This window comes from Erythrolamprus reginae, chromosome 11, assembly GCF_031021105.1.
Source record: "Erythrolamprus reginae isolate rEryReg1 chromosome 11, rEryReg1.hap1, whole genome shotgun sequence".
NCBI lineage: Eukaryota > Metazoa > Chordata > Lepidosauria > Squamata > Dipsadidae > Erythrolamprus > Erythrolamprus reginae.
This window is the reverse complement of record NC_091960.1, coordinates 10556430-10578264: the sequence shown is the minus strand read 5'-3', so window position 1 is coordinate 10578264 and position 21835 is coordinate 10556430. Positions and strand designations below refer to the sequence as shown.

The window sequence follows — 21835 nt, the reverse complement described above, 5'->3', positions numbered from 1 at the left end:
TCACTTTCCTGTTAAAAACACTTCCCTCCTGAACCCTATTTAACCCTTTAACATATTTAAATGTTTCGATCATGTCCCCCCTTTTCCTTCTGTCTTCCAGACTATACAGATTGAGTTCATTCAGTCTTTCCTGATACGTTTTATACTTAAGACCTTCCACCATTCTTGTAGCCCGTCTTTGGACCCGTTCAATTTTGTCAATATCTTTTTGTAGGTGAGGTCTCCAGAACTGAACACAGTACTCCAAATGTGGTCTCACCAGCGCTCTATATAAGGGGATCACAATCTCCCTCTTCCTGCTTGTTATACCCCTAGCTATGCAGCCAAGCATCCTACTTGCCTTTCCTACCGCCCGACCACACTGTTCACCCATTTTGAGACTGTCAGAAATCACTACCCCTAAATCCTTCTCTTCTGAAGTTTTTGCTAACACAGAACTGCCAATGAAATACTCAGATTTAGGATTCCTTTTCCCCAAGTGCATTATTTTACATTTGGAAACATTAAACTGCAGTTTCCATTGCTTTGACCATTTATCTAGTAACGCTAAATCATTTACCATATTACAGACCCCTCCAGGAATATCAACCCTATTGCACACTTTAGAGTCATCGGCAAATAGGCAAACCTTCCCTACCAAACCTTCCCCTATGTCACTCACAAATAATAATAATAGATTAGATTTGTATGCCGCCCCTCTCCGAAGACTCTTAGCTTTCCAACTCCAGAATTTTCAGTTCTGGAGACCTCACCTACAAAAAGATATTGACAAAATTGAACGGGTCCAAAGACGGGCTACAAAAATGGTGGAAGGTCTTAAGCATAAAACTTATCAGGAAAGACTTCATGAACTCAATCTGTATAGTCTGGAGGACAGAAGGAAAAGGGGGGACATGATTGAAACATTTAAATATGCTAAAGGGTTCAATAAGGTTCAGGAGAGAAGTGTTTTTAATTGGAAAGTGAACCCAAGAACAAGGGGACACAATATGAGGTTAGTTGGGGGAAAGATCAAAAGCAACGTGAGAAAATATTATTTTACTGAAAAAGTAGTAGATCCTTGGAAAAAACTTCCAGCAGACGTGGTTGGTAAATCCACAGGAACTGAATTTAAACATGCCTGGGATAAACATATATCCATCCTAAGATAAAACACAGGAAATAGTATAAGGGCAGACTAGATGGACCATGAGGTCTTTTTCTGCCGGCAATCTTCTATGTTTCTATGTTTCTAACTTTCCGAGGTGGGTCGAATGAGGACCCAGATTGTTGTGGGCAATAGGCTGACACTGTAAACTGCTTAGAGAGGGCTATAAAGCACTGTGAAGCATTATATAAGTCTAAGTGCTGTTGCTATTGCTATCCCATGGTATCAATAAAGTTGACATGAGGGGTCCTTGGTGCTCTCTGAGTTTGATTATATTCTTGCAAACGTTTCATTACAGAACTAGGTAACATCATCAGTGTCATGTTGACTTTTTTTTAAAAAAAGAAAACTCTGCCTCCTGCAGATTTCTCTGCTGCAGCAACATTGAACAGGAAACACATTTGTGTTCAAAGACAAATATCAGAAATGGGAAAACCCGAAATCAGCTCAGGCCATTGCTTACCATAGTCAGCCCTTTTGGTGGGGCTGTAAGATTTGTGGCAAAAACAGCCCCATTTTCCTCCCCTTTCTCCACACCATTCATCGTCTCCACAAGCCAAGTCAAGGCAGGGGTCAGTGGCGGCTGCAGAAGGAACAAGAGGTTTAGAATAGAATTCTTTATTTATTTATGGAGTTCTTTATTGGCCAAGTGTGATTGGACACGCAAGGAATTTGTCTTGGGACCGCCTTCTGCTGCACGAATCCCAGCGACCGGTTAGGTCCCACAGAGTGGGTCTTCTCCGGGTCCCGTCAACTAAACAATTCCGCTTGGCGGGACCCAGGGGAAGAGCCTTCTCTGTGGCGGCCCCGGCCCTCTGGAACCAACTCCCCCCAGAGATTAGAATAGCCCCCACCCTCCTTGCCTTTCGTAAGCTACTTAAAACCCACCTCTGCCACCAGGCATGGGGGAATTGAGATGCTCTTTCCCCCTGGGCCTTTACAATTTCATGTGTGGTATGTCTGTATATATGTTTGGTTTTTTTATATTAATGTCATTTTTAGTATTTATTGGATTATTATTGTACATTGTTTTATTACTGTTGTTAGCCGCCCCAAGTCTACGGAGAGGGGCGGCATACAAATCCAATAAATAAATAATAAATAAATAAATAAATAAATAAATATGCTCTCAGCATACATCAAAGAAAAAGATACATTTGTCAAGAATCGTGGTACAACACCTAATGAATGTGTTTTTTATAGATGAGATCCCCCAAAATGTATTATTATTTATTTTATTATTATTGTTGTTGTTGTTGTTGTTATTATTATTTATTCTTTGTCCAATATACAATAAATATGAAAGAGAATAGACATTAAGTAATATATATAAAGATAGAAAGTAAGAAAGAAGAGAAGTAGAAGGGAAGGAGAGAAGATTTATGATATATGAGATAAGGAAAGACAATTGGACAGGGGATGATAGGCACATCAGTGCACTTATATATGCCCCTTACTGGCCTCTTAGGAACTTGGAGAGGTCAATCGTGGAGAGTCTAAGGGAGAAATGTTGGGGGCTGGGGGCTGACACCACTGAGCCCGGCAATGAGTTCCACGCTTCGACAACTCGATTGTTAAAGTCATATTTTTTACAGTCAAGTTTGGAGCGGTTAATATTAAGTTTGAATCTGTTGTGTGCTCTTGTGTTGTTGCGGTTGAAACTGAAGTAGTCATTGACCGGTAGGACGTTGCAGCATATGATCTTGTGGGCAATACTTAAATCGTGTTTTAGGCGCTGCAATTCTAAGCATTCAAGATCCAGGATAGTTAGTCTATTTTCGTAAGGTATTGGGTAATAGAAAGATGGACACTCACGGCATTGAACAGAAGCTCTCCAGCCTGAAGTCTGAATTCCCTCAAGGAAGCACACTTCCTCATAAGCTGCAAGGCTGGTGCACAGCATTTTGTTATGCCTCCCGTAGCGGCATAAATCATACAGGCAGGCCAAATAAAACAGAGAAGGATCCACGTGCCAGTAGCACTTGGCAAAAGGTCCTGTTTGGCTGACCAAAATCCCACACGGCTCTTCGTATTCCTGCAGGTTTTCACAGGGCTCCAAGGTGGAATTGTCATCCAAACACCTTAATAAAATAACAACAACAACAGCAACAACATAAGAGGTCTTGCTTTTGTTAGGAGTTCCACAGCAAAATGTAAACAAATACAAGAAGGAGCTTTGAAGAAGTGTGGACTTCAATTCTCCAGCCAGGAGAAGTTGGAAGGCCACACAGTTTCAAGGTGCCAAAGTTGAGCAACGCAACTCTAGCAAACACAGGAAATGAAGCAACAATGTTTTATCAAACAAGCTGTTGATTCAGATGGTGGTGTGTTATTAGCAATAGAAACATAGAAACATAGAAACATAGAAGTCTGACAGCAGAAAAAGACCTCATGGTCCATCTAGTCTGCCCTTATACTATTTTCTGTATTTTATCTTAGGATGGATATGTGTTTATCCCAGTGTTGTTTAAATTCAGTTACTGTGGATTTATCTACCACGTCTGCTGGAAGTTTGTTCCAAGGATCTACTACTCTTTCAGTAAAATAATATTTTCTCATGTTGCTTTTGATCTTTCCCCCAACTAACTTCAGATTGTGTCCCCTTGTTCTTGTGTTCACTTTCCTATTAAAAACACTTCCCTCCTGGACCTTATTTAACCCTTTAATATATTTAAATGTTTCGATCATGTCCCCCCTTTTCCTTCTGTCCTCCAGACTATACAGATTGAGTTCATTAAGTCTTTCCTGATACGTTTTATGCTTAAGACCTTCCACCATTCTTGTAGCCTGTCTTTGGACCCGTTCAATTTTGTCAATATCTTTTTGTAGGTGAGGTCTCCAGAACTGAACACAGTATTCCAAATGTGGTCTCACCAGCATTCTATATAGCGGGATCACAATCTCCCTCTTCCTGCTTGTTATACCTCTAGCTATGCAGCCAAGCATCCTACTTGCTTTCCCTACCGCCTGACTGCACTGTTCACCCATTTTGAGACTGTCAGAAATCACTACCCCTAAATCCTTTTCTTTTGAAGTATTTGCTAACACAGAACTGCCAATACAATACTCAGATTGAGGATTCCTTTTCCCCAAGTGCATTATTTTACATTTGGAAACATTAAACTGCAGTTTCCATTGCTTTGACCATTTATCTAGTAAAGCTAAATCATTTACCATATTACAGACCCCTCCAGGAATATCAACCCTATTGCACACTTTAGAGTCATCGGCAAATAGGCAAACCTTCCCTACCAAACCTTCCCCTATATCACTCACAAACATATTAAAAAGAATAGGACCCAGAAGAGACCCTTGTGGCACACCGCTTGTAACCTGACTCTGCTCAGAATACTCGCCATTAACAATAGCATCAAATGTATTCCTAGCTCCATAAACACATGCACATAATTAGTCAACATCGCAATCTAGCAGTACACCTGTAATACCGTCAAGCTGTGGCGGGATTTCTGTTTAAAAAATAATCTTTATTAAATATATACATTTAAAAAAGAACGAATATAACAAAAGACAGAAAAAAAAACAGGAGAGAAAGAGGAAAAGAAAGAAGAAAAAAACATACATGTAGACAAACCACATTTAAAGGAAACGTAACATTCAAAAAGAAACATCGGCTAGGGCAGAGGTAGGCAAAGTTGGCTCTTCAATGACTTATGGACTTCAACTCCCAGAATTCCTGGGCCAATCATGCTAGCTCAGGAATTCTGGGAGTTGAAGTCCACATGTCATAGAAGAGCCAACTTTGCCTACCCCTGGGCTAAGGTAATGCATAAATAACTTATTGTAGTTTATATTTATCACCATTTGGAGTTTAAAGCTCCAATTTTGAGATATTAGAGTTTATTCCAGGTGATATTAATGTTATAAGATTATGCGTATCTATTCAATCTCAGGAACAAATGTGTCAACTATCCAGTTACTTTCGTTAATATGAGACCTAATGTTATGGTTTCTAAAATGGATGTATTATTTTTTATTTATTTATTTATTTTGTCCAATACACAATACATATTGAAGAGGATAGACATGAAGTATTATATATAAAGAAAAGATATGAAAGTAGAGGAGAAGATATATGAAAGGAAGACAAGATATATGATATATGAGATAAGGAGAGACAATTGGACAGGGGATGAAAGGCAGGCTAGTGCGCTTATGTACGCCCCTTACTGACCTCTTAGGAACCTGGAGAGGTCAATCATGGATAGTCTAAGGGAGAAATGTTGGGGGTTAGGGGTTGAAACTACTGAGTCCGGTAATGAGTTCCACGCTTCGACAACTCGATTGCTAAAGTCATATTTTTTACAGTCAAGCTTGGAGCGATTAATATTAAGTTTGAATTTGTTGCGTGCTCTTGTGTTGTTGCGGTTGAAGCTGAAGTAGTCATTGACAGGCAGGACGTTGCAGCATATGATTTTGTGGGCAATACTTAGATCGTGTTTTAGGCGTCGTATTGTACCGCTCTTTCCTGTTGTTCTTGTTATCATCAATATTATTTTTGGTTTTTTATTATCTATGTGTGGCAGGATTTCTTTCATACACAGGTATGCAGTACCTATTTGCATCTATTTTGGGATGCAAAATGACTTTGATTTGATTGGACTCACAAGGGAGAAGTCAGGTTTAACACGACATTTTTGAATCTTTTCTTACCCTGCTGGGCTGGTCTCTGTTTTCCAGGCATTACCAAAATGCGAATCGTTCTGCGTCTTGCTTCCATCGGGCAACACCTTATCATCCTCTGAAATACCGTTAAAATTCCCACACATTCCGCACAGCTTCCCCTGGTACTCTGGTCCCACTTTGACAAACAGTGTGTGTTGGCCATTATAATGGATTTCTACATTGGCTGCTAATTTTACAATCACCATATTTTTTATCTTGGCAATGAACCCTGTGAGTTCCAGGATGTGGGGCAGTTCCACAATTTCCTGGTTGACCTGAAAATAGAATTAGGGAAGTGAGATGGATAAGTCACAGTAACTGAATTTAAACATGCCTGGGATAAACATTTATTTATTTATTTATTTATTCATTCATTCATTCATTCATTCATTCATTCATTCACTCACTCACTCACTCACTCACTCACTCACTTATTTATTTATTTATTTATTGGATTTGTATGCCGCCCCTCTCCGGAGACTCGGGGTGGCTAACAGCAACAATAAAGCAGTGTACAATAGTAGTCTGATGTTAGAAACAATTAAAAACCCATTAATATAAAAAACCAAACATACATACATACATACCATGCATAGAATTGTAAAGGCTTAGGGGGAAGAGGGTCTCAATTCCCCCATGCCTGACGGCAGATGTGGGTTTTAAGCAGCTTACAAAAGGCAAGGAGGGTGGGGGAAATTCGAATCTTTGGGGGGAGTTGGTTCCAGAGGGCCGGGGCCGCCACAGAGAAGGCTCTTCCCCTGGGTCCCGCCAAGCGACATTCTTTAGTTGACGGGACCTGGAGAAGATCCACTCCGTGGGACCTAACTGGTCGCTGGGATTCGTGCAGCAGAAGGCGGTCCCTGAGATAATCTGGTCCGGTGCCATGAAGGGCTTTATAGGTCATAACCAACACTTTGAATTGTGACCGGAAACTGATCGGCAACCAATGCAGACTGCGGAGTGTTGGTGTAACATGGGCATATTTGGGAAAGTCCATGATTGCTCTCACAGCTGCATTCTGCACGATCTGAAGTTTCCGAACATTTTTCAAAGGTAGCCCCATGTAGAGAGCATTACAGTAGTCGAGTTTCGAGGTGATGAGGGCATGAGTGACCGTGAGCAGTGACTCCTGGTCCAAGTAGGGTCGCAACTGGTGCACAAGGCGAACCTGGGCAAACGCCCCCCTCGCCACAGCTGAAAGATGTTTCTCTAATGTGAGCTGTGGATCGAGGAGGACGCCCAAGTTGCGAACCTTCTCTGAGGGGGCCAGTGATTCTCCCCCTAGGGTAATGGACGGACAGATGGAATTGTCCTTGGGAGGTAAGACCCACAGCCACTCTGTCTTGTCTGGGTTGAGCTTAAGTTTGTTGACTCTCATCCAGGCCCCAACATCCTCCAGGCACCATCCTAAGATAAAATACAGGAAATAAGGGCAGACTAAATGGACCATGAGGTCTTTTTCTGCCATCAATCTTCTATGTTTTTAAATTCTATGTCTAAATCAAGAATGTGGTCAATGGCAATTTTTAAAAATAATGTTGTGGAATGTGGGAGTCATTCACCAAAGATGAGTGATGGAGATTTTAGGAGACAAAAATATTCATTCACAATGCAGGTGTAGCTGTATTTTGCTAATCTGAAGCAGTGATGATTATCAACTCTGATTGATTTAAAGGGAATTAAATCAAGGGTAAAATTCAGCAGGTTTGGACAGGTTCTATAGAACCGGTGGAGGCAAATATGCACAGTTCAGAAAACCAGTAAATTGGACCACTGACTGGCCTAACCTCACTCTTCCCACTCACTCCTTCTCTCCTCCTTCTTGAGCTCATACACACAGAGCAAACATGAGAAGGAGGCAAGAAGCAGCCAGGTTAAACGCTAGAATACTTGGCCAAACTTTTCTGCTGGTTCTGTGAGGGGTACCGCCCCACCTAGCCATTGTTGTGAGTGCTCCTTTTCCACCTCAGGTCATGTCTGATGATGATGATGAGCTAGGCCCCTCTGGGTACTCTGGGCCAGGGGGGCTGCCAGAGGAAGCTGAGAGCGAGAGCGACACACCCAAATTTTCAGCCTCTTTTGGGGAGCAGGAGGTGCGTCTTATACTCCAAAAATACGGTAATTATGAGGAGGCCTTCAGGGAAAGATAAATGTTAATAACTTACAGAATTCCATCTCTTTAATGTTCAAAAATATCACTGGAATGAGTCTTTGGCAGAACAGAAAGGCACAATAAAGCAGCTGTGATGTAGCAATCACGTACGGCGATATTCCACGTACCTCTACAATCTGACCCCTCCTGAGGACAATATGAAAGCTTAGCATGCTGCTCTTCAACCAGATTTCTACTCGAGTTACAAAAGACACCTGAGCATTTCCCCGATGCTGATTCTGTGCCACAACCCGGTAGAAGGACGGGGAGGAGGCGTTGCAAAGCTTTGAGATCTCGTAGGCACAGGTGCCTTGGAAATGCACCACTGACCCATCAAAAGATAAATAATGAGGGTCCCCAGTCACTGTGCAGATTCCCCAGGGGGAGTGGCAGCCTCGTTTCCCATCCTTCACAGTACATGTCCATCCAGGATTACAACTGGCAGCAACACATCGGAAGTCAGAAGGGCCGTAACAACTGCATTGTTCATGGCAACCAGGAAGCCAGACCCGCTCCCCAATCTGCAAAGAAATATTAACATTATTAATATTAAAATATTAAAGTTCATAAGATCAAGGGAGGTACTAATATCACTCCGTAAGGCCTTAATAAGACCACATCTAGAATACTGTATCCAGTTTTGGCCACCACACTATTGATGAAAAAGTGTAGAGAAAATGTGTAGAGAAAATCAGCCAGGATGATTAGGGGACTGGAGACTAAAACTTGTGAAGAACGGTTGCCAGAACTGGGCATGGATAGTTGTTAGTATAAGATACATGGTTGTTAGGGTTTGCCATTGTAAACTACCTATTGTAGTCTCTTGTACTATCACTTTAAATATTTTGGGCTGGTTCGCCATAAGAGGGCGCCAGTACTCCTTCCCTCAATGGTGCTTTATCGCTCATTCGCTTTCGCTTTGCCTTGATGGGGGAGTGTATTTGCTTAGTGCTTGTTATGGATTGTTTCTATTTTGTATATATGTAAATAGTACTTATTAAGCATAACTAAGTCTGTGTCCTTTTCTTTGGCTTTACCACACATCCACACTCTGTTAAGATTCTCTGCTCAGTGTATGTCAAAGGTCTCATAGCCTAGCTATACCGAGACATACCAACAATAGTCTAGCAAAGAGAAGGATCAGGGGAGACATGATAGAAGTGTTTCAATATTTGAGGGGCTGCCACAGAGAGGAGAGGGGTCAAGCTATTTTCCAAAGCACCTGAAGGCCAGACAAGGAATAATGGAAGGAAACTGAACAAGGAGGCTCAATCTGGAAATAAGAAGAATTTTTCTGACAGTGAGAGCAATCAACTAGCGCAGTGATTTTCAACCTTTTTTGAGCCATGGCACATTTTTTACATTTACAAAACCCTGGAGCACATTGAGTGGGGCAGGTGGTGGTGGCTAAAAAAAGTTTGGACAAAAAATGTTTCTCTCTCTTCCTCCCTTTCGCTCTATTTCTCTCTCCCTCTCTCTTTCTCTCCCATCTTTTTTTCTCTCTTTCTCCATCCCTCTTTCTTCCTCTCTCCCTTCCTTCCTCTCTTTTTTGCTCTCTTTCTCCCTACCTCATTCTATGTCTTTCTTTCTCTCTCCCACCTTCCCTCCCTCTTTCTCTCTCTCTCTTTCTTTCTTTCTCTCTCTCTTTCTTTCTCTCTCTCTCTTGCTCTCTCTCTTGCTTTCTTTCCCTCTCTTGTTCTCTTGCTTTCTCTCTCTCTTGCTTTCTCTCTCTCTCTTGCTTTCTCTCTCTCTTGTTTTCTTTTTTCTCTCTCTCTCTTTCTTTCTTTCTCTTTCTTTCTCTCTTTCTCTCTCTTGCTTTCTCTCTCTCTCTATTTCTTTCTCTCTCTTACTTTGTTCTCTCTCTCTCTTTCTTTCTTTCTTTCTTTCTTTCACTCTCTCTTTCTTTCTTTCTTTCTTTCTTTCTCTCTGTCTCTCTTGTTTTCTTTCTCTCTGAGCTTCGCGGCACACCTGACCATGTCTCATGGCACACTAGTGTGCCGCGGCACACTGGTTGAAAAACACTGAACTGGTGGAAAAGAAATTGTCTTTGGAAGTTATGGGAGCTTCATCATTGGAGGCTTTCAAGAACAGATTGGACTGCCATCTGTCAAAAATGGTGTAGGGCATGCGCGAGTGCCCACACACATAATTCAATGCTTGGGGAGGGCACAAACAGCTTTCTCCACCCCCTGGAGGCCCTCTGGAGGCTGGAAATGGCCTGTTTCCCAACTTCTGGTGGGCCCAGTAGGCTCGTATTTTGCCCTCCCCAGGCTCCAAAGGCTTCCCTGGAGCCGGGAGAGGGTAAAAATGGCCTCATCCAAGCCCCCAGAGGCCCTCTGGAAGCCAAAAATGCCCTCCTAGAGCCTTTGTGCAAGCCAAAAATCAGATGGTCAACACACATATGCACATTGGAGCTGAGCTAGGGCAACGGCTCGCGTGCCAGCAGATATGGTTCCGCGTGCCACCTGTGGTACCCGCACCATAAGTTCGCCATCACTGGTGTAGGGTCTCCTGCTTGGGTGGGGCGAGGTTGGACTAGATGACCTGCAAGATTCCTTACAACTCTATTCATCTGTTAATGAATTACGAAGTCCAAGCAATATCTGTCGACACAACTCCTTGGAATCATGCAAGATGCTCAGACCTGAGCTAAACTACTCATTTTATTATCCCTCCAAAAGTTTCCTCCAAAAATCTTTTCTGAAGAAACTTTAAAGATGATTTAGAAACATAGAAACATAGAAGACTGACGGCAGAAAAAGACCTCATGGTCCATCTAGTCTGCCCTTATACTATTTCCTGTATTTTATCTTACAATGGATATATGTTTATCCCAGGCATGTTTAAATTCAGTTACTGTGGATTTACCAACCACGTCTGCTGGAAGTTTGTTCCAAGGATCTACTACTCTTTCAGTAAAATAATATTTTCTCACGTTGCTTTTGATCTTTCCCCCAACTAACTTCAGATTGTGTCCCCTTGTTCTTGTGTTCATTTTCCTATTAAAAACACTTCCCTCCTGGACCTTATTTAACCCTTTAACATATTTAAATGTTTCGATCATGTCCCCCCTTTTCCTTCTGTCCTCCAGACTATACAGATTGAGTTCATGAAGTCTTTCCTGATACGTTTTATGCTTAAGACCTTCCACCATTCTTGTAGCCCGTCTTTGGACCCGTTCAATTTTGTCAATATCTTTTTGTAGGTGAGGTCTCCAGAACTGAACACAGTATTCCAAATGTGGTCTCACCAGCGCTCTATATAAGGGGATCACAATCTCCCTCTTCCTGCTTGTTATACCTCTAGTTAGGCAGCCAAGCATCCTACTTGATTTCCCTACCGCCTCATTGCACTATTCACCCATTTTGAGACTGTCAGAAATCACTACCCCTAAATCCTTCTCTTCTGAAGTTTTTGCTAACACAGAACTGCCAATGCAATACTCAGATTGAGGATTCCTTTTCCCCAAGTGCCTTTTCAGCCTTCACTATGAATAGCAATAGCTCTTTGCCCTTGTTGAGTTAAAATGTGAAGGGTGGCTTTGATCTTCTTAACGGATTGTTGGGTTTCTTCCCTTGCTTACTTGTATTACATTTGGCAAGGATGAACTCTCCTTCCCTTCCCCCCTTTTTTTTCTTTTTTTGGATGCCGTTAGGAGAACATTTCTGCTCTCAAAAAGATGCATCTGGTTTAGCTATTTCTGCCGGAAACGTTTGACCAAATAAAACGAGTGGTCTTTTGCCCTTGAAACAGAAGTCTTGATTTTTCCCAGAAGGATTGGAAGTGAGCTTGACTCTTGATAAAGTATTCATGATACTTTAAGTACTATTTTTAACTCTGGTTTATTATTATTACTTTGATCTGAATTGCTCTGTTATTCTTCTGTATTTGCGGGCACATGCTTTCTCATAATTTACAATCTGAATAAAAGCCTGGCCTAATTTATAACATTTACCACTAGTGATGGGCGAAGCCAACGGTGTTCGGGTTCAGCAAATTTGGCCGAACCCGAACCAAACCTGAACTCAAAACTGAATGGGGAATCCCTCCCACGAAGAGATTCCAGGGGCAGAGCTTTGACGTCACCGGCAGGTTGCTAAGGATGCCAAGGTGATCACTTCCTGGATTCCATGGAATCCAGGAAGTGATCACCTTGGCGTCCTTAGCAACCTGCCAGTGATGTCAAAGCTCCGAATGCTGAACACGACCCCGAACTTTGCCCGAAGTTTGAAAAAATTTCGTTTGGCGGGGCCCAGGGGAAGAGCCTTCTCTGTGGCGGCCCCGGCCCTCTGGAACCAACTCCCCCCGGAGATTAGAACTGCCCCCACCCTTCCTGTCTTTCGTAAACTACTCAAGACTCACTTATACCGCCAGGCATGGGGGACTTGAGACACCTTTCCCCCAGGCTTTTTGTATACTTTGTTTTATGTTTGGTATGAATGTGCTGTTTGGTTTTTTAAAATAATGATAGGATTGTATATGTTTTTAATATCAGATTTGTTCCACTGATATATTGTTTTTATTACTGTTGTGAGCCGCCCCAAGTCTTCGGAGAGGGGCGGCATACAAATTTAATAAATAATAATAATAATAATAATAATAATAATAATAATAATAATAATAATACCGAACACCACAAAATTCAGTACGGACCTGAATTGTGCAGGTTAGGTTTGCCCATCACTATTTACCACCTGTTCTAGAGTTCAAAATCTATCTTCGTAGCTAAAAGAAGATATTCCCGCACTTAAATCAGGATCACAAAAAGGTCCTAACTCCAGAGGTGAAGTGTCATTGGTTCGGCCCAGTTTAAGCATACCGGTAGGGCCCACTGCTGATAATTCAGAGAACTGGTAACAGTGGGAATACAAAGCTCCACCCACTTGCCAGACATCACCATTTTCTTTTTTTAACCTCTGTGTATATTCAATGTCTTCTGTGCATGCGCAAAGAGTGAAAAACTCTAGGATTTTACCTTATAATTCAGCCCATTGTATATGCAGCCACACTGCTCTTCTGGAATGCAGCTGTCCCCACTGCGCAAAAACCCTTCGTCACAGAAGCATCCTTCCGAGCACGTGGTCAGGCAAGGAAGCTTGGCCCAAGCATTCAAGCAAATATCCTGGCCTGGAACCCCACAGAGTCCATAGTGGCTGTTGGTCTGGCAATCGGGGCCTGTTCAAGAAATGAGATATAGACTACTTCAGCTTCAACCGCAACAACACAAGGGCATACAACAGATTCAAACTTAATATTAACCGCTCCAAGCTTGACTGTAAAAAACATGACTTTAACAATCGAGTTGTCGAAGCGTGGAACTCATTACCGGACTCAATAGTGTCAACCCCTAATCCCCAACATTTCTTCCTTAGTCTATCCACGACTGACCTCTTCAGGTTCCTAAGAGATCAGTAAGGGGCGTACATAAGTGCACTAGTGTGCCTTTCATCCCCTGTCCAATTGTCTTTCCTTTATCTCATATATCATATATATTTTCTTCCTCTCACATATTTTCTCTTCTATTTTACATATTATCTTTATATATATTACTTCATGTCTATCCTCTTCCATATATATTGTGTATTGGACAAAGAATAAATAAATAGAATAGAATAGAATTTTATTGGCCAAGTGTGATTGGACACACAAGGAACCTGGACTTCAGCAAAGCCTTTGATACGGTTCCACATAAAGAGCTGATAGATAAATTAGTGAAGATTGGACTTAATCCCTGGATAGTTCAATGGATTTGCAGCTGGCTGAAGCGTAGACATCAGAGAGTTATTGTTAATGGCGAGTATTCTGAGCAGAGTCAGGTTACAAGCGGTGTGCCACAAGGGTCTGTTCTGGGTCCTATTCTTTTTAATATATTTGTGAGTGACATAGGGAAAGGTTTGGTAGGGAAGGTTTGCCTATTTGCCGATGACTCTAAAGTGTGCAATAGGGTTGATATTCCTGGAGGCGTCTGTAATATGGTAAATGATTTAGCTTTACTAGATAAATGGTCTAAGCAATGGAAACTGCAGTTTAATGTTTCCAAATGTAAAATAATGCACTTGGGGAAAAGGAATCCTCAATCTGAGTATTGTATTGGCAGTTCTGTGTTGGCAAATACTTCAAAAGAAAAGGATTTAGGGGTAGTGATTTCTGACAGTCTCAAAATGGGTGAACAGTGCAGTCAGGCGGTAGGGAAAGCAAGTAGGATGCTTGGCTGCATAGCTAGAGGTATAACAAGCAGGAAGAGGGAGATTATGATCCCACTATATAGAATGCTGGTGAGACCACATTTGGAATACTGTGTTCAGTTCTGGAGACCTCACCTACAAAAAGATATTGACAAAATTGAACGGGTCCAAAGACGGGCTACAAGAATGGTGGAAGGTCTTAAGCATAAAACGTATCAGGAAAGACTTCATGAACTCAATCTGTATAGTCTGGAGGACAGAAGGAAAAGGGGGGACATGATCGAAACATTTAAATATATTAAAGGGTTAAATAAGGTCCAGGAGGGAAGTGTTTTTAATAGGAAAGTGAACACAAGAACAAGGGGACACAATCTGAAGTTAGTTGGGGGAAAGATCAAAAGCAACATGAGAAAATATTATTTTACTGAAAGAGTAGTAGATCCTTGGAACAAACTTCCAGCAGATGTGGTAGATAAATCCACAGTAACTGAATTTAAACATGCCTGGGATAAACATATATCCATCCTAAGATAAAATACAGAAAATAGTATAAGGGCAGACTAGATGGACCATGAGGTCTTTTTCTGCCGTCAGACTTCTATGTTTCTATGTTTCTATAGGGGTCAAATAAACAATGAAGAAACAATCAATATTAATTAAAATCTTAGGATACAAGCAACAAGTTACAGTCATACAGTCCTAAGTGGGAGGAATAGGATAGGAATGGTGAGAAAAACTAGTAGAATAGAAGTGCAGATCTATTAAAAAGTCTGACAGTATTGAGGGAATTATTTGTTTAGTAGTGATGGCGTTCGGGGAAAAAACTGTTCTTGTGTCTAGTTGTCTTGGTGTGCAGTGCTCGGTAGCGACGTTTTGAGGGTAGGAGTTGAAACAATTTGTGTCCAGGATGTGAGGGGTCAGTAAATATTTTCCCCACCCTCTCTCGATCGTCTGAATCCATGATCAGCTGAGCAGGATGTGGATGGACCACAACAGGTGCAGAAATATTTCAGTCCTAATTTCACATATAAAATAGCCATTCATATAATATAACTTGCATATTATTCAAAACAGTAATTAGTATTATGGCTTTATGTTTGACAGCAAGCGCAAAAGTCAAAGATCAAAACAGTGCTTCTTCTTTTTTTTTTTATCAATGCCAGGTTTGAAGCATTAAAAACTTTAGGTTGCTTTACCTAAGAACTTGCCTGACCTGAAGTGGTGGAGACCACAGGGTGCTCAGAATAGACATATCGAAGTTTAAAGTAGAAGTGCATATTCTCCACCTACCACAGAAGTCTTCTCTCCTCCAAGGTGAAAGGGTGATGTTGGCTCTCTGACAAGCTGCAACATATATCTGAATAGAGTAACATAGGATGATATGATCTCCAGAGGAGGCATAAAGGTCAAAAATGCAGTCTGTGAAAAAGGACAGTGGATCAACTTGGAGATGGCAAGAAGCGAATGGTCCCTCTGGATCCTGGATGATCCAGCACAGAGATTTAAAATGAGTGAGATGTTCTCCTTGTTCCAACTTTGGGATAAAGGCAACGGATTCGCCAGTATCAGCAAGATCAGTTTCAGATATCCAGTTCAGGACAAAGTCCAGAATGTCCTCTGTAGTTGAGCCATTTCTTATCATAAAGTCATCCTCCATCAGTTCATTGAAGTTCCCGCATAGACCACAAGTCTGGCCCCGGTATTCAGGGGAAAGCGTAACAAAGAGATTGTGACCTGGGTCATAATTCACTATTAAACCGAGCTCTGTTTTTAAAATGGTATAAAAACCATGTTGATAAACGGTGATTCCTAAAGCCTGGATTCGAACCGGAAGGTTTGCTATCATTCCATCAATCTGCGTGAAAGACAAGAACAAAGACCATTTATTACTACCAGTAGAGAACTCCAGAAAACTCAGCCATGGCCCAAATATGTTGATTGGTAGGATCTTGATTGGTAGGCGTGTTGTGTGATAGGATCTATGGTAGGTTTATAACGGGGTGTTATAATGCTTTTACAATGGGAGTTTTATAATTTGCTATTTATACTGACTTCTTATTATTTGGACCGGGAGTCACTGCTCACAGTCACTCATGCCCTCATCACTCGAGGTTCGACTACTGTAACGCTCTCTACATGGGGCTACCTTTGAAAAGTGTTCGGAAACTTCAGATCGTGCAGAATGCAGCTGCGAGAGCAATCATGGGCTTCCCAAGGTATGCCCATGTTACACCAACACTCCACAGTCTGCACTGGTTGCCGATCAATTTCCGGTCACAATTCAAAGTGTTGGTTATGACCTATAAAGCCCTTCATGGCATCGGACCAGAATATCTCCGAGACTGCCTTCTGCTGCACGAATCCCAGCGACCAATTAGGTCCCACAGAGTAGGCCTTCTCCGGGTCCCGTCAACTAAACAATGTCGTTTGGCAGGCCCCAGGGGAAGAGCCTTCTCTGTGGCGGCCCTGACTCTCTGGAACCAGCTCCCCCCAGAGATTAGAACTGCCCCTACCCTCCTTGCCTTTCATAAACTACTCAAAACCCACCTTTGTCATCAGGCATGGGGGAACTGAGATATCTCCCCCGGGCCTATACAATTTATGTATGGTATGTTTGTATGTATGTCTGCTTAATAATGGGGTTTTTAAAAAATATTTTAAATAGTAAATTATTAGATTTGTTATGAACTGTTTTATTGTGTTGTGAGCTGCCCCGAGTCTACGGAGAGGGGCGGCATACAAATCTAATAAATAATAATAATAATAATAATAATAATAATAATAATAATAATAATAATAATAATTGTGGTTGTATTTTAGTTTACTTGTTGTAAGCCGCCCTGAGTACCAAGGTATCGGGCGGCATAGAAGTCTAATTAAACAAAAGAAATAATATTTACCTTGACTGTTCCTTGATGTTCTCTCTGCAGGTATATCTGAGTATTGTTCACGGATACGATAACCTCTGATAGTACAGATAAAGGACCATTGAACAGCTTCTCATTCTTCACCTCAACCCTGAAAGAAGGCAAAAACTTGGACGTTGGACACAGTTCCACCAAGATATATGTGGAGATACCTTGGAAGTTATACTGCTGCCCATCAAAGGTGGTATAGTGGAGAAATTTAGAAACACGACAGATGCCATGTGGCAATGTGTGGCAACCATACACTCCCTTCCAAGGGCCACAGAATTGTTCCAGGCTGCAGAAGGACCCATCAGCTTCAATGACAGAGATGGAGTCATCGCAGTTATACTTTTTTTTACACTTTTCTCCTTCCACAAAGAACGTTTCCCCTTTCAAGTAATATCGTCCGTCGTAGCTGCAGCCACACTCCTCCCATGGAACACAATCGGTGCCGCTCAGCACAAACCCTGCTTCACACTGGCATCCTTCTACACACATGTTGTGGAAGCAGCTTGGAGGTCCGGCTGGTTGGGTGCAAGAGGCAGGGCAGGGAGAGCCACAAAGCTCGTAATAACTATTTGGTGGGCAGGTCAACTCTGAAAGACATATGCATGCCATTTTAATCCAATCCCAAAGAAAGTAGCCAGAAAATTCTTTATGCAAAAGCAAATAGGTTGCATTTAATGCATATGGAGAAAACCCTGTGGTCTTCCAAAGGTTACATGAACATAAGAAGAGCCAGGCTGAATCAGGCCAAAGCCCATCGAGTCCAGCATTCTGTGTCACACAGTGGCCCACCAGTTGTACATGGGGATCTTGAGCAGAAAGAGAAGGCAAAACCCTCCCTTTCCCTTGACCCCCAACAAATGGTACCCAAGCAAACCCTGCCTGCCTCAACCAACATAGAGATTCAACCTAGGAATTGCTCCACAATTACGTATATAATCTGCATGTTTTCTTTCCTTCCTTTTTCACTATGTTCTTTCAGATATTTATTTATTTGTTTGTTTGTTTGTTTGTTTATTTGTTTTATTTATTTGTTTATTCATTCATTCATTCATTCATTCATTCATTTATTTATTTGTACATTTGTATGCCGTCCCTCTCCATAGACTCGGGGCGGCTCACAACAGTAATAGAAAAACAATATACAATACAAATCTAATAATTAAAACTAAAAACCCATAATTTAAAAAACATGCACACAACATACCATACATAAACAATATAGGCCTAGGGAAGTTATCTCAGTTCCCCCATGCCTGATGGCAGAGGTGGGTTTTAAGGAGTTTACAAAAGGCTAGGAGGGTGGGGGCAGTTCTAATCTCAGGGGGGAGCTGGTTCCATAGGGTCGGGGCCACCACAGAGAAGGCTCTTCCCCTGGGACCCGCCAAATGACATTGTTTAGTTGACGGGACTCTGAGAAGGCCAACTCTGTGGGACCTAATCGGTCGCTGGTATTCATGCGGCAAAAGGCGGTCCCGGAGATATTCTGGTCCGATGCCATGAAAGACTTTATAGGTCATAACCAACACTTTGAATTGTGACCGGAAATTGATCGGCAACCAATGCAGACTGTTGGTGTAACATGGGTATACCTTATTGTTAAATGACAGCTCCCGTCCCCTTTCATCAGAGGCCATGTAAACTAACATTGACAGAATTTGGAATGCAACCAAATTTGGTTATTGAAATAGATGTCCAAGTGCCATCTCTATGTTGTTTTGAATTTCCAAACATGTGTGTGTCTAAAATTTGTACCTGTGAATTTTTGGGAGGAATGTACCAGAGAGCCCGACAGAACAGCAGTTAGCTGAAGTATCCCCAGCATCATCAACTTCATCAGCCTAGGTACACGCACATCACACCAACACTGGGCAAGCTGCACTGGCTCCCAATCGGTCTCTGGGTGCAATTTAAGGTGTTGGTTAACACCTATAAAGCCCTACATGGCTTAAGGCCAGACAACTTATGGGACCGTCTTCTGCCACATACCTCCCAGCAACCAATTAGGACCCACAGGGTTGGCCTTCTCTGGGTCCTGTCGACTAGACAGTGTCGACTGGTGGGGCCAAGTGGGAGGGCCTTCTCTGTGGTGGCTCTGGTTCTCTGGAACCAACTGCCCCCGGAGATCCGCACTGCTCCCACCCTCCTAGCCTTTCAGAAAGCCGTGAAGACCTGGCTTTGCCGGCAGGCCAGGGGCCATTGAGCCATTCCATCTAGCTCCGGCCAAGAAGAAACATAGAAACAGAAGACTGACGGCAGAAAAAGACCTCATGGTCCATCTAGTCTACCCTTATACTATTTCCTGTATTTTTATCTTACAATGGATATATGTTTATCCCAGGCATGTTCCTGTGGATTTACCAACCACGCCTGCTGGAAGTTGGTTCCAAGCATCTACTCCTCTTTCAGTCAAATAATATTTTCTCACGTTGCTTCTGATCTTTCCCCCAACTAACCTCAGAAGGAAAGAAGGTCTTATTTTAAAGGTTTTAATTGTTTATTGTTTTTAATTGTGGAGTTGGGCAGCTTAGAAATCTAATAAATGAAACGAAAACAACCTAGCGTTGCATCTCTGAAACTTTTCATACTTCAAAACAAAAAGAGAGAATGCACATTTTCCACATGTTGAGGGACCAAAAGGAAAAAAAGGCTCCTTGCTCACCACATCCCAGCCCTTCCCTCCAGCTGGGCACCTGCACCCCGAGACTTTGGCACATCTCCTCATAGGTTTCTACAGCCGCACAAAACATGTCATGGCCTTGTCCATACTGGCAAAGATCAAAAATGCAGGAATTGTAATAGGGATCAGCTTCTTCGTGCCAGTGACACTCTGCGAACGGCCCACGTTGATCTGTGAGGATTGCACACTTTTGCTCCAATTCTAGGTGATTGGTGCAGGTTGCAACAGCACCTGAATCATTAGTGCATCTGAAAAGCAAGAAAAGGAAAAAATAAAATGTTCTATCTGGGTCATTCCAGAAGCCAATACCAACCCAAAAAGAGAAGCCAGACACACTGGTAAAAGGCAAAGGCAGTTTTATAAAATTCAAGAAAAACACAGGTAACAGAAAATGTCCTTACAAACAGGAAAATGCTGTATCTTCAGATATATCCACGAAGGCAAAAGTCCATGCAGCAATACAGAATTCTTGCTGCCAAGCCAAGGCTGTAGATAGCAGACCTACACCTCCCATGGGTCTTCCAAAGCTGCTGGGCCACAAGCCAGGAACAGAGACACCAAGAAACAAGACAGGATAACGCAACTCCAAACTGATAACACTCCACATGGCTTCAAGGGCTTGCCTGCCTTTTAAACCCTGCTAAGGAGGACCACACCCAAGCTGTTCCTAATTCAGTGTTGATAATACTTCTTTAATTGCTCCTTTCTCTGATCTGAACGTCTCTGTTGCATGTCAATGACGGCTTGTGCTTCATCACCTAATGACTCCAAGCTACTGGCTGGGGAGAGCCCCCCCCCCCGGGGCTCTCATGCTGTTCTCCTCCATCCCATTCCTGACTTTCCTCTCCCCCGTCCGACTGTTCAGCCCCCTCCTCTTCGCTGTCATCCTCCTCCGGGCATGGAGCCAGCAGAGACACAGCCGGTCCCTGAGCAGCCTCAGGCTGAACCACAACATAAAATATACCAAACAAAGAGATGGTGATTAGAAAAATATGAGAATGTGCAAAATTAAGCAAACTTGCATTGCAAATACAGAATAAACATGAAAAGAAACATTATACCCTATGGGGGATACTTTATAGCTGGATTGAAAAGGAAAAGGAATTAAATTAACTTTAAAGAAAGAGAGGACATTGTAGAAACAGGAATGTAAATGTGAATTTACATTAAACTTGTTGACCTTATTCTTTTTATAGTTTGTGTTTTGTGTTTTCAATAAAAAAAAATTTAAAGGCAAGAAAAGCTCATTACATTATATTGAGCATTAATTGGCATCTGTTCTTTCATAGATAATGTCTTTTTTTTTAAAAAAAAGGTGTCTGCTTAAATTAGTACTTTTTCAAACTTGGCAACTTATAGTTTAGCTTACTTTATTGTCATTGTACCTTGTACAACGAAATTAAGTGCCATCTTGTGTACATTATACATAAAAATAAAACAAAACCCTCCATCCTTCACATTCTATACCAGTGATGGTGAACCTTTTTTTCCTTGGGTGCTGAATGAGCGTAGAATAGAATAGAATAGAATAGAATAGAATAGAATAGAATAGAATTTTATTGGCCAAGTGTGATTGGACACACAAGGAATTTGTCTTGGTGCACATGCTTTCAGTGTACATAAAAGAAAAAGATATATTTGTCAAGAATCATGTGGTACAACACTTAATGATTGTTGTGGGGTCAAATAAGCAATGAAGAAACAATATTAATAAAAATCTTAGGATACAAGCAACAAGTTACAATCATACAGTCCTAAGTGGGAGGAAAAGGATGATAGGAATGATGAGAAAAACTAGTAGAATAGAAGTGCAGATTTAGACAGTGTTGAGGGATGTAGGGATTGTGTAAGTCGAATAAAAATCATACAAAGCAAAATAGCTATGCTTAAGATATACAGAAACAGTTATCTGGACTTAGTAGAGTGATGGCGTTCGGGAAAAACTTCTTCTATCACGCATGCACGAGTGCTCAACCCATAATTCAATGCCAGGGGAGGGTGAAAACAGCTCCCCCACCCCCCTGGAGGCCCTCTGCCAGCTGGAGCTTGTTTCCCAACTTCTGGTGGGCCCGG

General features: G+C 41.9%; 1 protein-coding gene across 4 annotated transcripts in view; it reads right to left on the bottom strand.

The window, feature by feature from the left end:
- The window catches only part of LOC139174497 (IgGFc-binding protein-like), a 73026-nt gene that overhangs the window by 17593 nt on the left and 33598 nt on the right, over positions 1-21835 (bottom strand). For 2 of the 4 annotated variants that reach the window (XM_070764912.1, XM_070764915.1), the window contains 8 exons: positions 19745-20010; positions 17068-17672; positions 15458-16022; positions 12958-13157; positions 8111-8503; positions 5819-6105; positions 2963-3228; positions 1611-1730 (listed from right to left, as the gene is read on the bottom strand). In XM_070764912.1, the coding sequence (XP_070621013.1) occupies positions 1611-1730; positions 2963-3228; positions 5819-6105; positions 8111-8503; positions 12958-13157; positions 15458-16022; positions 17068-17672; positions 19745-20010 (2702 nt within the window). The remainder of the gene's footprint in view (positions 1-1610; positions 1731-2962; positions 3229-5818; positions 6106-8110; positions 8504-12957; positions 13158-15457; positions 16023-17067; positions 17673-19744; positions 20011-21835) is intronic. The other 2 variants (XM_070764913.1, XM_070764914.1) reach the window with 2 other exon arrangements.